This window comes from Macrobrachium rosenbergii, chromosome 14 (assembly GCF_040412425.1).
Source record: "Macrobrachium rosenbergii isolate ZJJX-2024 chromosome 14, ASM4041242v1, whole genome shotgun sequence".
Classification (NCBI taxonomy): domain Eukaryota; kingdom Metazoa; phylum Arthropoda; class Malacostraca; order Decapoda; family Palaemonidae; genus Macrobrachium; species Macrobrachium rosenbergii.
In genome coordinates this window covers 38,179,131-38,193,679 of record NC_089754.1, presented here as the reverse complement: position 1 = coordinate 38,193,679, position 14,549 = coordinate 38,179,131, and the positions used below count along the sequence as shown (strand labels likewise).

At 38.5% G+C, this 14,549-nt stretch overlaps 1 protein-coding gene across 4 annotated transcripts in view; it reads left to right on the top strand.

Moving 5' to 3' along the window:
• The window catches only part of gb (genderblind), a 62,746-nt gene extending 48,197 nt beyond the window's left edge, over nt 1–14,549 (top strand). For all 4 annotated transcript variants that reach the window (XM_067116476.1, XM_067116478.1, XM_067116479.1 and 1 more), the window contains 11 exons: nt 5,441–5,632; nt 7,333–7,555; nt 8,154–8,269; nt 9,332–9,457; nt 10,147–10,291; nt 10,513–10,636; nt 11,228–11,331; nt 11,515–11,611; nt 11,764–11,913; nt 12,256–12,433; nt 12,598–14,549. In XM_067116476.1, coding sequence (XP_066972577.1) covers nt 5,452–5,632; nt 7,333–7,555; nt 8,154–8,269; nt 9,332–9,457; nt 10,147–10,291; nt 10,513–10,636; nt 11,228–11,331; nt 11,515–11,611; nt 11,764–11,913; nt 12,256–12,433; nt 12,598–12,650 — 1,497 coding nt within the window. In that variant the 5' untranslated portion in view covers nt 5,441–5,451 and the 3' untranslated portion in view covers nt 12,651–14,549. The remainder of the gene's footprint in view (nt 1–5,440; nt 5,633–7,332; nt 7,556–8,153; nt 8,270–9,331; nt 9,458–10,146; nt 10,292–10,512; nt 10,637–11,227; nt 11,332–11,514; nt 11,612–11,763; nt 11,914–12,255; nt 12,434–12,597) is intronic.

Here is a 14,549-nt window from a genome sequence, read left to right as displayed (position 1 = left end):
TGTTCTGAGACATGTACAACGTAAACAGGCACAAATGAATAAGTAACAGATACAACTTTACATAGATAAAATATGGCTATTTAGCGTGACCTAAGTTTATGGAAAAGGCACCGTAGAACACGGGAGGTTCACTATAGAAAACCCGTTGAACGGGGACTTTACAATACTCCCCCCCAAGACGTAGGTAACGTCTGATTTAAGTAAGCATCTGCTGGGGCGCTGGAGAGTGCTGTGGCTCCGCGATGTCAGCTGGGGGGTGCAGTGTGAGTGGGAGCGGCTGGCTGTGGCGCTGTCCGGGTCAGGGGCCTTCCGGGGGCGGCCGTGCGACTTTCTTTTGGGCTGGGCTGGATGCAGGGGCGACGGTTCCCGCGGAGGGCACTGCGTGGTATCGTCGACATCTTCCTCCAACAGGGCGGGCTTGAGGCGGTCTATAGACATCCAGTCGTCCGTCCCATGGATGGCCAACTGGAATGATTTATTGTTTCTCTCCAGCTAAGTTAAGTATACCTTAGTTTTACCAGGCCACTGAGCTGATTAACAGCTCTCCTAGGGCTGGCCCAAAGGATTAGACCTATTTAACATGGCTAAGAACCAATTGGTTACTTAGCAACGGGACCTACAGCTTATCGTGGAATCCGAACCACATTATAGCGAGAAATGAATTTCCATCACTAGAAATAAATTCCTCTAATTCTTCATTAGCCAGCCGGAGACTCGAACTCGGGCCTAGCGAGTGCTATCCCACAACTCTACCGCACGCGGAATAGCCCCCTGTAGGGCCTGGTTAAGGGCGGGCGGACGGCATTGTTCCTGACGAAGAGGTGGGTGGTGGAGGACAGGCCGGGAGGCATGAAAGGCGACGTCCTGTCGGTATACGTCCGCTGGCAGGGGGCAAACTTTCCAACCGTGTTACGGAGCCTTTGGGCTGTCAGTGCAGATTGTGGCAATCCCCCGTGATGGGCTCGCCCGGGACTACGAGGGGCTCCCCATAGACTTTTTCTGCTGCGGGCAGGTTGCCATTGGCTCTGGGGACATTCCTCAGCCCAAGGAGGACCCAAGGCAGCTGGTACTTCCAATCCTTGGCGGTGCAGCGGGCCATGAGGGACGCCTTCAGGGACCTGTGGAATCTTTCCACCAATCCGTTGGCCGCAGGGTTGTAGGCGGTGGTGCTGTGGTGAGAGGTCCCCAGCAGGTGTGCCAGGGCGGTCCACAGCTCGGACAGGAAGGCTGGACCCCTGTCGGTTGTTATGTGGTCCAGGACACCGAACCGGCTGATCCAGCTGGACAGGAGGGCCTCAGCGCACGCACTGGCAGTGGCTTTTTGCATGGGCGTCACTTCGGGCCACCTGGTGGAGCGGTCGACGATCGTCAGGAGATACCTGGTCCCACCTGATGGGGGAAGGGGGCTTACCATGTCGACATGGATATGTCCAAACCGCCTCCCCAGCTGGGGAAACTCGCCCACCCCCGACTCAGTGTGTCGCCCTACTTTGCTGGTCTGGCACCGGATGCACTGCCTCGCCCAGGCCGTTGCATCCTTCCGCATACCGTGCCAGACGAACTTCTCTGCTGGAGGGGTGGGACAGCCCGTGGATGACGTCAAAGACCAGACGGCGGCAGGAGGCAGGCACCAGTGGGCGGGGCTGGCCGGTGCTTATGTCGCTCAGCAGTGATGGCTCCCCAGGGGCAAGGGGCACGTCCTTCAGCCTGAGTGACGTGATGGTGGTGCGGTAGGCTGGAACCTCTGGGTCGGTGTCTGCTCCCGGGCGAGGTCCTCGTAGTCGATCCCGAGCTGCACCGCGTTGAGCTCGATCCTCAAGAGGGCGTCTGCTACAGGGTTCTTCCTGCTGGGGAGGTATTTGATTGTGCAGGTGAACTCCGCGAGATGCCGCTGCTGCCTGGAAGACCATGCGTCTCCCCGCTTTGTGAGGGCGTGGACCAGCGGCTGGTGGTCCGTCCAGATTGTGAAGGGCGTGCCCTCCAGGAGGAACTTGAAGTGATGTACTGCCCGATACACTGTGTAGAGTTCCCTGTCGAAGGTGCCGTAGCGTGACTCTGCGGGGCTGAACTTCCTGCTGAAGAAGGCGATAGGCTAGGGGGCTCCAGCGACGACCTGCTCCAGGACGGCCCCACAGGCGACGTTGCTGGTGTCCGTCGTCAGCTGGAGGGGTCGTTGGGGTCCTGGTGGGCCAAGGCGGTTGCCTCGGCGAGGGTGGCCTTCATCAGGGAGAAGGCCCACTGTTGGTCAGGGCCCCACACTAAGGTCTTTGGGTGGCCCTTCAGGATCTCCGTCAGGGGGGCCATGGTGTGTGCGACCCTGGGGATGAACCTCCTGTAGTAGTTGACCATCCCAAGGAATTCCTGTATGGCCTTGATGGAGGTAGGGGTGGGGAGCCTGGCAACGGCTGTGACCCCCCGGATATCTCGTGGCCCAGGAAGTCTACTCTTTCAACGCCGAAGGTGCATTTATCGAACCTGACGACGAGGCCGTTCTCCTGCAGGCGCTGCAGGACCTTCCGGATGTGTCGCAGGTGTTCTTTGTGGGATCTGAAAAAATCAAAATGTCATCTACATAACAGAACGCAGAAGTTCAGGTCCCCCAGGATGCTGTCAATCAGGCTTTGGAAGGTTGCCCTGTGTTCCTCTGGCCGAAGGTGGAGAAGGCGAAGACATAGGATCCGAAGGGCGTGATGATGGCGGTTTTGGGGATGTCCTCTGGAGCTACTGGTACCTGAAAGTAGGACTTCAACAGATCTAATTTAGAAAATATTTTGGCCCCATTAAAAGAGGCCGTGAGATCTTGCATGTTTGGAAGGGGGTAGTGATCTGGTTCTGTTGCGAGGTTGAGCTGCCTGTAGTCGCCGCATAGTCTCCAGGAACCGTCCGGTTTCTGCACCATGTGGAGGGGGGAGGCCCACGGGCTGGAGGCCTTCCTGCATATGCCCATACGCATGTACTGCTGGTTTATTGGGAGAGGAGGCCACTTATAAAGCGGCGTGCGTACGTCATACAAAGACACACAATAGGATACAGGTGACCCAAGGTCAGTTGTTCTCATTGTGAAACAGGACAGGTAAATACAAATAACATGTAAAAATAAAATTACAAGAATGGACACAATAATGTTTTGAGACATGTACAACATAAACAGGCACAAATGAATAAGTAACAGATACAACATTACGTAGATAAAATATGGCTATTTAGCATGACCTAAGTTCATGGGAAAGGCACCCTAGAAAACGGGAGGTTCACTATAGAAAACCCGTTGAGCGGGGACTTTACAGCATCAATCCTGTGAAAAGTCGTGGATATTGCGTCAGTATTAAATACCAACGTCTTGGGTCAGGTGTTGGCAGGCTTTTAGTTTAAATATTTCGTCTCATTTTTAACTTTTCTTCAATATTCTGACTACTGCCAGTCCTTAGTTTTATAGCTTTAGAAAACTGACCAATTCTCTCAAATTATGAGGACTTACCTCTAGTAGAAATTAGAATGTAAAGGCCAATTAGTTGTTTAAATGAGGGAATCTGTTCTTTGAAGTTGTTAGTCTGCTGTTGCAGATTATTTCATTTCCTTCTTTCAACTGACTTTTGCGATATTTCATTTCTTTGTTGCAAACCTTTTTCTCTGTTTATACAGTGGCAGCCAAGAATTTGGTTAAAACTGCATTAATGGCTCTATTATATTTAGAGTAGGCCATAAAAGTTAGCCGAAACAATCACCTGGATTAATAGCTAAGTTTTTGGGTTGTTTTATTTTTGTCTTTGCTAGTTCTCATAAAAGCAATGATGAGGGCATTAGGAGCATAAGCTTTTAAAAACGTGGTTTTTATTTTGCTGAAGTAATTTTTGTTTTTTGTTAAGATTTCCTCAATATTATATAGAAGGCTACACCCTCAGATTTGTTTGGAAATTGCTAGCCTGTGAACCTTGAGTGTGCAAATTGACCAACACATCAAAACAGTCAACATGTGTCAAAATTACCTCTGAAGGCCTTTGAAAACTGATGGCAGATTTGAAAAACAAATTTATACCTCTGCACCCAGAACTTAGCTACCACATTCACTATCACTAGCTTAATATTAGTTTATTTTGTGACAAAAATCCAATACATTTCACCATCAAAAAAGTTGGTAACCTTAGAACAGGATCAATTCTGCAACTCTGCGGCTTGAAAATCAATTTTATTATATCAGCATTATCCCTGGAATTACTATAGGCTTAGTAAATGTTGTTTCAACTTTCTTATCATTTCTAGAATTAAAAACGAATAGGTTAAGCTGTCATGCTGATTGCGCTTAAATTTTGTTGCAAAAACCATTCTAAATGTGCTCTCCCTTCTCAAAAAACACTTAAATGGCTTACTAGATGTTTCCATTCTCATAGTGAATCAGTTTATTCATTTGTATAATTTTGCATCAAATTTCTTTTGATACAGTAGTAACATTTGCTAGAGAATATCTCCAAAGGTACCTGTACTGTCGGTTTTATCATCTTGGACAGCTTTCAGATTATTAAGGAAATTTTTCATGCCTTGAGAATGAACTGTTGGAAAAGTTAATAAAGCCTGCAGATGCTGATGAGCAGTAATATTTAACCACATGTTCAGGTGATATAATTGATTTAAACTTTACACTGACACTGTATTTCCCATGTAACCATAAGTTATTTTGAAATTATCATTAATACCAGCAAAATCTTCATCAGATAACACTCAGAAACTAACATACTACAGAAATACTTCTCTGTTCTGTCTTGTATCTTACCGATTGTGGTTTCTTTTTGGATAATATTTGTAGTTAGTGGTAAAATCAACAGGTTAAGGTGCTTTCATTTGTTATGTATGTTAAACATTCAGATGTCCCAGAAAATAAAAATATTTATACTAAATAGTCAGAAGTCCAAGCAAATAGAAACATTTACTAAACAGTCGTCCAAGAGATGGATAAAAATATTCAAGCAACAACCTGGTGTCATGGTCACTAGCCTGAACTACCTGAATACATTATGGCTTGTAACAAGCAGTGCAACATACCACACACTAGTTACAGTATTCCATTTTGGATTAACACCATTTGATCTTGTTGCAGTAAACCCTTTCTGATTTCTTTGGTAAACAAAGTTTCTCACTGTTTTCTGTACAATTTTTCTTGTTCTCAGTCCTCCAAAGCATCACCATAGAATCTACATGTTCATTTAAAACAACTTTTTGTTTTTAGGGTCAGTTTATTTTAACATTCTGTTTTGTTCATGAGACTTACCTGCCAGATATATATATAGCTGCCAGGTAAGTATGAACAAACTTTATTTTATCATTAAAATATCATATTTCCGTATTTTGCTGGAGACTGCAACATCATTTTATGTAAAGGCTTGAATCTTTGGGGAGGTATTTACAGTTACTGCATTGGCTCAACATGGTCTTTTGCATTTAACAGATACCGCAATCATGCCGGGAAGGAGGATACCAGCCAGTGATACAACGGAGCCGTTGACGGCTGAGATGGAGCCCATTACTCCGACGTCAGATGAAAACAAAACAATAGTAGACACTGAGAAAACTGTGCTGAAGAAGGAGCTGGGTCTCTTAGAAGGTGTGGCCATTATCATCGGTATCATCATCGGGTCAGGTGAGATGATGGCAGTGGCATATTTCGTTACTGTATTAGTGAACCCATGATGATAGTCATAGCCAGCCAGCTCTGCCTATCTTAATAGGCCTGTGGTAAGGGATCAACCTTTATTTTCTTAACTTTGTGACCATAGCAGCTGTAAATAATGCACTAGCATGAATTTTTTGTCTTCAGTGGTATTCATCATATGCACACATTCATATGGGACAAGCCTAAAAGGGCATTACAGTATCTTGATAATTAAAACTCCCTGATATAGGGCAGCCATTGTTCTTAATTTTGCTTGACAATCCATATCATGTCAAAAGCAAGCTTCCTGTATGTGCAAAGGACTGCTCAAAATCACTTAATACTGTAGTTGGTAGACAAGAGAAGTAACAAAATCCTAGTTTTGATGCAAAAATCTAAGATTTGACATCTCCTGGAGCATCTATTACACAATATGAGACAGCTTTCAAAATCCAGGCTTTACAAGAATATGAGATTTAATCTAAAAATAATGATTAAATCAAGATCCTATTGAAGCATGCCATATGACAAAACATAATTAGAATAACTTAATGAGTATGTGCACAGTGGAGAATTCTCAAAATCAGAGATATTCCCTATGCTAATAACAAATTATATTAGAAATTACTAAATATTTGTATAGACAAATGATAATTCTCAAATTCTAGTTTTGTAAAAAAAATTACTGGAGTTGTAAAAATGACTGGAGCTTTTCAAAAAAAGAAAAAGTGTAAGCTAGACCATCATAACCATCTTACAATTTATCATACATTGTCCTCAATGCGTACTTTAAAAACATGACTGAAATCCGACCATTATCATACAAACAAAAGTATGGTGAACCTGAGAGACAAACAGATGGACGACCTTCCTATTTCTCCCTAATTAGAAATAGATAAGGCAAAGGAGAATGATACTTTAAGATAGTGCATTTCCAGTGCTGCTGGTTTTAAAAGTACAAGAATTGAAAGACCTTTAGTACTGCAAAGTGTCACTAGTGGCAAGTAGCACTTTAAGGCTAACATTATGCAAAACATAACACCCAATGTCTTGAAGCACAAGCACAAAGCAATTAATCTCAAGAGAAAGTTAGTATTATAATTTGATGATAGTTCTTATATTTTGCCTATTGTTTCGGGCTGTCTTTTGGAGTTGTCATAGGAGAAAGTTTTATGGAAGATGGCCAAGCAGGAAATCTTCTGATGCTTGTCTAAATCATAATTACCCTCATTGGGTGAAAGAAAACTGCCATTTTCAGCAGATGTGCTTACAAGGTGTCCAGGTGCTGTTGCCATGAGAACAGGAGAGCTCTGAACCTTCCAGTGTTTAGGTTGGCATAGAGCTCTCTTCGGTCATTAGAAACTTCCCAAATTATTTTCAAGGCCCCATTTTTTTTTTTCTTGCTAGAAATTTTTATTCAGTTAACATTATACACAAAAAATTACTGCCCTGTAGATCATTTTGTAAACAAATTTTTTCATTAGAAATATTTTTCAGTCTTGTGTTACTGTCACATTGATTTTTTTCCCTTTATGTAAAGAGGCTGGTAGGTTATAGTTGAACAGATGCTTGTTCTTACAAGACAATTGTCTAAAGTTACCATATTCTTGATACAGTAAAAAAAAAACAGGTGTTGTAAAGCACATAGTATATCCTATATCTAAAAAATAATCATTTTTATTCCCCAGGTATTTTCATTTCACCAAAAGGTGTTTTACAAGAAACTGGAAGTGTTGGTATGAGCTTAGTTGTTTGGATACTCTGTGGCATCTTGTCCATGGTTGGTGCCCTTTGCTATGCAGAGCTGGGCACTAGTATACCCAAGTCAGGTGGTGATTATGCTTACATCAATACTGCATTTGGTTCCCTACCATCATTTCTATTTTTATGGGATGCCAACCTTATCTTTGTGTAAGTATCAGTGGTGCAGATTTTTGCTGTATTTTTAAATAACTATAATTTTGGTGAATTGAATATGTTAAATGATTGTCACTTAATTTTTCTCTCTGTGGCTTAAAGGGTTACATATTACCATAAATTTTAAAAATATAGTTTTGACTGGTGAGTCAGTAGATCACGTCATTTGGTATTTTCCCATCTTGTACTGCAAAGACGTGGTTAATTAATGAATAATTATTAATGCTATTATCTAATATTTATACAGTAGCACCTTAATTTAACGGGGTCTGGCCTTTCTGACAAGTAACAAAGGTCCATATCATAGTCTACACTTCAGTATTTTCTAGTTATCTTACAGCTGACAGCATTTCCACTTAGTTTGTAACATCAACTGAACTTTGTAACATCAACTGAACTGTACTTGATACTTAGCATTCAATTTAAGAAATATATCTAAAAACGTATCACATGTATCTGAGATGGTAGCATAGCAAAAAACAATCATATGGCAGCTAATAAGTACAGAAATCGGCTAAATTGAGGTGTTACTGTATCATGGTTTCTGATGTTCCGAGGTACAATATACTATCAAGTGCACCATATTTTACAGACCAACCACCAATGCCATCATGGGTCTCACATTTGCAAAATATGTAATACAGCCTTTCTTCCCTGAATGTGTCATGCCGGATTCAGCGATTAGACTTATAGCTGCTCTTGCAATCTGTAAGTATCATGAAGTTTATATCAACTTTTCAGAGCATAACAAGCTGTCGTTGAAGTTTAACTTTTGTGCATAAATATGAACCCTCATTTTACTTAAGCACTGAATTTCTTAGGCAAGGTTTGAAGAGACTTTTAAAGAATTGAAATACCTGTAGTACAGTACCTCACTTACGAGTTCTTGGGTGGTCACTAGTTGGAACTGGTAGCAACAGATTATTGCTCCTTTATTCAACTTCTTCCTCCAGCAATGTTTGCAGATGATACAACTATCAGACTCTTTCAATAGTACTTTAACCATGAATTTTTATAGACTTGTCTGCGCATCTTTTTTCATATGTACCTATTTACTGTAGTTGGTTTGGCTTTTTAGTGCAAAGAACAGAAAGGAATAACATTCTTGCCTGTTTTTGCTTGTACATGACTAAAAATTTAACATTCTGTTAGTACAGGCAAAAAGAATAATGTTCCATACACTCTGTCATCTTCAAGCTTTACATCAGAGTTATTTCCTTATGCAGATATCTGCAGTAATATGTTAGGGATGTTAAAGCAAAATGAAGGAAAAATTATAATGTTTCATTCTATTGTATGTTGTACATTATTTATGGTACAGTGTTTTTTTTAATGCAATAATTTTTATTTTGTTTTTCTTGCTTCTTTCTCCACCTATTATTTTATTTCGTAGAATTTTTTATAAACTTTATAAGCTGCATTATTCAAAATACAAACCAGTATATCCCATATATCCTAACCTACAATTTCCTTCTGTTACTCCAATAAAAAAGGAAAACTTACAGTTGCTTGAGACCCATCTTTATCCTGAGTGACAGTGAGTTTTGCATTACAGAATATTAGAAGTCATTATTAGTTATGCAGGTCCAGTATCAAGTACTGTACTAGTAAGTGATAAGAAATTACTGAAAATTTCTCTCTGAGGCTCAGCAATCTACTTCTGAACATTTTTTTACTTTTAACATTTATGTATGTAACATTTAGATTATTTATCAGTACTCTTTCATCAACCTTTTTTTTTTAAATGTCTCATTCTTTTTCTTCCAACAGGTTTCTTAACATTTATTAACTGCTGGAATGTGAAAATCACCACAAAGCTACAAGATTTTTTCATGGTCACAAAAGTTGGTGCAATTCTTCTCGTCATCATTGCTGGAATGGTGCACCTTTTCATGGGTATGTACTTTTGCATCTGGGTAAAAAGAAAATGGAAGGCAAATTTAGTATACTGGTATAATACAAGTATTCTGTACTTTGGTTAGCATATAATATTAAGCACTGTAGCTGAGGGATAATGACATTAATAAATATGCATTAAGATATCACAAATAAAAAGTTATAATGCGAGAAGGCACACCAAAAGTGCACAAGTATATGTAAATGAACACTTACAATAAAATATTAATGAAATCTAGGTACTACAAAAAAGAAATGAAAAACATTGATGAAAAATAAAAATTAAACCAAAAGCAAAAAAGTCTAAAGCAAGTCAGGAGGAAACTGAAGTGGAACTACTGTACTGGCAAACAGACATAATACGAGAGGCAGATGCAGGGACACCATCTACCAAGGGCAGTGGGTTCTTTTTCCTATTGTCATGGAGCATCTTGGCATTCCACAGACACAAGGATATATAGCCTATGTAAAAGTAATGGGTTTGTGTGAAAACAAGCTGACATATAAAGAGGCAATTTGCATGATTATTTACCGAAGTCTGTCAATGATTACCTAACATTACTTCAGATGTGCTTAATATACCTATCAGTTTTGAAAGAAGTAACATACAAGAACATTTTCTGTAAGGAGTGACTATAACGGTTTTGGAATAACTTTATACACTAAAAAGTTTGTCTTTTTCCCTATAGGTAATACACAGAACTTTGAAAATGCATTTGAAGGCACTTCAACGGAGCCTGGCCAGATAGCAGTGTCTTTCTACTCAGGTATATTTTCTTATGCAGGGTGGAATTACCTGAATTTTATGACAGAGGAATTACAGAATCCTTTTGTGTAAGTAACTGTCATACTTTACCTTGTTATACTTTACTAATTTTAATAATTATTATGATATCTTCAGTCATTTCTTGTCCAAGAATTGAATTTGAATGGAGATATGCTAACATGATTATAACATCAAATTTATTTAAGAAATTAGTCATACACTACATTCAAATTCAGTATGTACTGTATGTAATGTACTTTTAGTTCTAATGATGGTTTCCATGTTTCAGAAATTTGCCAAGAGCCATCTATATATCTTTGCCATTAGTAACATGTGTTTATGTTCTGGCCAACATAGCATACTTAGCAGTTTTAACGCCAACAGCTATGCTGGCATCTGATGCTATTGCTGTGGTGAGTAAAACATTAATTTATTTAGGATGTCAAGGGAACATAATTACTGTACTTGACAGACCATTACTTTATACAGGATTTGGGTGGTATACTTATTTGCTGGTAAATGTCAACAATGTACTCTTTTCAAACCAAAGAAATCATACGTTAAATATTTTAATTAATTCAGTAATTACAGTTCTATTTTTTAACGAATATGATTGGTTTGGAAGCATTTACCTTTTTTTTATTTTCCTTCAGGCTTAGCTGATTAAGGGCATTCAGGTACACCTAAAGATAAATTTTACTGATTTAGTAGGCATATGAAGTTGCAGACTTTCCGTGAATTAAATTTTATTACCCATAACTTTAGAGCTGTGGATATTGATATATTTTTTTATGATCAGGAGTGAAAATTTTTAACATTAGGATATTTTGTTAATAATAATGTAAAAAAACTGAAATTACAGTTAGGGACATGTAAAGCAGTTCTACATGGGGTATTTCAGAATGATATACATAGCCCAGACATAATATTATTTAAGATCCAGTGTGTCATTTTATAACCTACCAATATGTATCTCTTTATGCCCTCTCTTTCTTTTTTTCTAGACATTTGCTGACAAGTTGATGTCATATGGAAGTTGGGTAATGCCCATTCTTGTTGCACTCTCAGCATTTGGTGGCTTATCTGTCCACATTATGACATCATCAAGGTAACTCATTCATTATTTGTATCAAAATGTTACACACCAACAACTGCATCATGTTTGGGTTTTAAAATATTTTTAATTCCAAGATATTTTATAAATAATATATTACTTGAAATCCTATGTACTTGTAGTGCAGAATACCATTTAATTATTAAATATCATTCTGTTATTGCCTTTTTTTTTCAGATTATGTTTTGTTGGTGCTAGACAAGGACATTTCCCTGATTGCTTGGCTCTGATCAACTATAAATGCAATACACCAACTTCATCTCTAGTTTTCTTAGTGAGTACAGTGCTTAAGGGCCTTAATCAGTTTCATGTTAATTGCTAATGTTGATATGGATGACATGAAGAGTGAAGGATTTTTTTTGTGTTACTATAAAGGTGAAGGTATTTGTAATGACAAGGCTTAACAGAGGTACACTTTCTTTTCAGGGTGTTCTATCTCTTGGTTACTTGTGCACAACAAACATCTATAGTTTAATTGAATATGCTAGCTTTGTTGAGAGCATGTTCATCCTCTGTAGTATTGCTGGTCTTTTGTACCTTAGGTGGAAGAACCCAGGAATGGAGAGACCTATCAAGGTGTGTACATACCATGATTTTTTAAAGTTAATTGGTACTGATCAGGATAAAAATGAAATTATAGCCAAAATATGATTACTGTATGGCACTGTTCAGCAGATTATTTTTGTGGTGTATTTTTACAGACCATCAAAGAGTCAAGTTTCTATATGCTTAGGGCATTCCTTACGGATCCATTCACAGTTGACAAAAAAGGGAACAGATATACAAGTTGAAAAAAAAAAAGAACTGAAGGGGCAATGTAGTAAGTAACCCACCCCCACAAGAAGAAAACATGCTATACATTACTGTTTATGTTACAGTTTATTAGAGATGTGAATTCAAATTATTTTCCTTTTTCAGGTCAGCATCATCATTCCAATCCTGTTTCTCATGATATGTGGATTCTTGGTGTTCCTCCCACTCTACGTAAGGCCTGTTGAAGTTGGAATGGGTATCCTCATAACGGCTTCTGGTATCCCAGCATACTTCCTTTTTGTTTATTGGGAAAACAAACCAGCATTTGTCCAGAATCTACTAAGTAAGTTTTTTTTTTTTCCTTCTCACTAACAGATTTATCTACATCATCATTTTTGCCAATATACAATAAAATAGCTTTATTTTTTTTTTTTTTTACTGAATATTGCTGAACTACCTTGCTTAATACAGTAATAATAATATTAACTTCTTTCTTTCCCTACCCAGGAAGGCTTACATATTGCACCCAGTTATTGTTCCACTCTGTGAAAGGGGAATGAGCAAGAAAGCGTAATGTATTAGGGATTTTGATACAATACTTTTGATATGTATATTATGTAAATAGATTAAGGATTCTCTTTGTAAAGTTGGTAGTATATCACAAAACAGATTTCATTTGGCTACAATAAGTTATATTTTGCTCAGTAATCATGACATTACTTCTTATATGTTGTTGAGTAGAGTGAGATTTTGCAAACATGTTTATTACACATCCATATCTGTGTGAGAGATTGTTTTTGAATGTGTTGAACATAAGCTGCCATACCAAAGGCTTTGATTCATGATTGGAAAGTGTATATATTTTTATAGATATTTTACCTTGCATCATGGACTCCACTCATTAATTCAACTCCAAATGGTAACTTCACCACATAATGTCTGCTTATCTTCAGTGCCCTCCCAGAGCCACCTTCCAGTCTAGTTACTCATGAAGAGTCTAAGCCTTTAAAGACCATAAAAGGAACAAAAATTTTTACTCAAGAATACCACAGTATCTAAAAATGTGCCAAATGAATATGAACATATATAATACTGCACTTTTTAGTCATTGCTAGATTCTTGATCCTGAGAAAAGAAAAATGCGGTGCTTCATAAACTAAGAGAACATGATTCTGATAATTCTGATTATACATATAAAAAATGTAGAAATTGTGTGCAATTTACAAAATACCTTTAGGACTTCAACTTGCTTCTGCCTTGGTGTTGCTATTGATGTGTATTTGTGTGGAAAAGAATAGTTGCTTTTCTTTAAATTGTAAAATAAACCTGTAATCATAAAGCATTCAGCAATGAAGAACTCATTTTGGCAAGTGGTATTTTCTCCCCTTTAGCATATGGTACTAGGGGAGGGTACATGATTTTACAAAAATATTCCGTTTAATCAGTTGGTCCTCAAATAATAATACAATTTCAGAAGACAAGGCAGTTTTTATGTCGGTGAAAAATGTATTTTTCTTTTGTACTTGTAATTTTATAAGAGGTGATAGTGTTCATTGCCTTATGCTGTTTAAGCCGTTTGCAATGCACTCTTTATCAAGGCAATGTGAAAAAGCCTGATTTTTTTTTTACCTGCTGAACTAAAGGCTTTGTTAAAATTCAGTAAGGTAGGTTCATCCTTTTTCTCTCAAACTTAGATCAGTGTATAAGAGTATATGCTGGTACTTGTGTTTTTTATTGCTGTAATTATTAGTGGAGTGCTTTCCACAGAAATGTACTATTAACTGTAAATAACAATTTTTGTTTTGCAAGATTCACAGAAACATGTCTGATTTTTCTTGATAAGGAAGAGATGTGAAGTTTTATATTTTTACCTCCTGCTTTTTTTAAAAGGTATGTATCATGGCTTGAAAAATCAATGCATCTGTGATAAGTTGAATAAGGATTCGACAGTAATCCCTTCTGGGCTCTGTATATAGATTTTTACCCTATACACATGGTTAAACTACTACATAATGACATAAGTGCATGTACAATAACAAATAAAAAAAGTGTCGACAGCTCAGCGTTTAAGATTCTTGCATTGTTCTTAGAGGTATCTTATGGAAGTGTACAGCACAGTATTTATTGTTGCACAGCTTTACATCCCTTCTAAATTCATTTCAGGGCTGGAGCAGAATCATAAGATATTGCGTGGAATATTTGTGTTTACCACATATTAACCCTTAGGGGACAGGCTAAATATATATCAAGCACACCCCCAGACCGGGCAAACTGTAAGGTTGGCCAATTTAAGAAAAAACACATCAATAGGAGGAGGGATGAAAATATGCAAATGCACATGGTGTACTTGAAAGTGACTATTTACAACCCTTTTACAAGGCATTCATAAAAATATGTAACCAACAATCATCTTGTTCTTACCTTTCCTTGTTGGGGAAGACCCAAAATTTTTAATCAGC